Raw genomic sequence first — 925 nt, forward strand, 5'->3', positions numbered from 1 at the left:
TAATAGTCACAGTTGTAATAGTCACACAGTTGTAAGTCACAGTTGTAAATAGTCACACAGTTGTAATAGTCACAGTTGTAATAGTCACAGTTGTAAATAGTCACACAGTTGTAATAGTCACAGTTGTAATAGTCACAGTTGTAATAGTCACAGTTGTAAATAGTCACACAGTTGTAATAGTCACAGTTGTAATAGTCACAGTTGTAATAGTCACAGTTGTAAATAGTACAATAGTTAGGAGGCTACTGGCCATGTTTCGCGCATGCGCAAAGAGCCAGTTCATTTCCACTCCCTTGTCCCGAGTTTGGAGTGTCGTCCAGCGGGGAGAGAGAGAGGAGAGCACCGTGGACACACGGGTCGGTGGCAGCCACCACCACGTCTACCGCAGGTTCCACCCCAGGTTCTACCCCGGTGATGTGGCTTTGTTGTCGGGTGTGTGTGGCATGAACCGCCGCACCGCTGTGCCTTGTGAGTTGTGACGGGCCGAGGAGCGCCATGGCCTCGCCTCCCCGCCGCTCAGCTGTCCGCCTCTCTTCCTGGACCAGCCTCGCTCTGCTGCTGCTCTCGGCCGCCGCTGGCCGCGCCTCCCAAGGCGACAAGGAGCCGGTTTACCGGGACTGTGTGAAGCAATGTGTCCGGACCAACTGCACCGGAGCCCGGCTCCGGGGGTTCCAGTCCTCCCAGCCACCGTACATGGCGCTGACAGGTGAGCTCTGATGTTGACAGATACTCGTTAACCAGGCAGATACTAGTTAACCAGGCAGATACTCGTTAACCAGGCAGATACTAGTTAACCAGGCAGATACTCGTTAACCAGGCAGATACTCGTTAACCAGGCAGATACTCGTTAACCAGGCAGATACTCGTTAACCAGGCAGATACTCGTTAACCAGGCAGCTAACGGAGCTCAATGCTAGTTGAGCCT

General features: G+C 52.5%; 1 protein-coding gene across 1 annotated transcript in view; it reads left to right on the forward strand.

Moving 5' to 3' along the window:
- The first annotated feature begins 291 nt into the window (after window positions 1-291).
- pgap3 (post-GPI attachment to proteins phospholipase 3) overlaps window positions 292-925 on the forward strand; it is a 5015-nt gene continuing 4381 nt past the window's right edge. Inside the window, exon 1 of the mRNA XM_083686949.1 lies at window positions 292-706. Within this exon, the coding sequence (XP_083543075.1) occupies window positions 496-706 (211 nt within the window). The 5' untranslated portion in view covers window positions 292-495. The remainder of the gene's footprint in view (window positions 707-925) is intronic.

Source organism: Argentina silus (assembly GCF_951799395.1).
Source record: "Argentina silus genome assembly, chromosome: 16".
Lineage (NCBI taxonomy): Eukaryota > Metazoa > Chordata > Actinopteri > Argentiniformes > Argentinidae > Argentina > Argentina silus.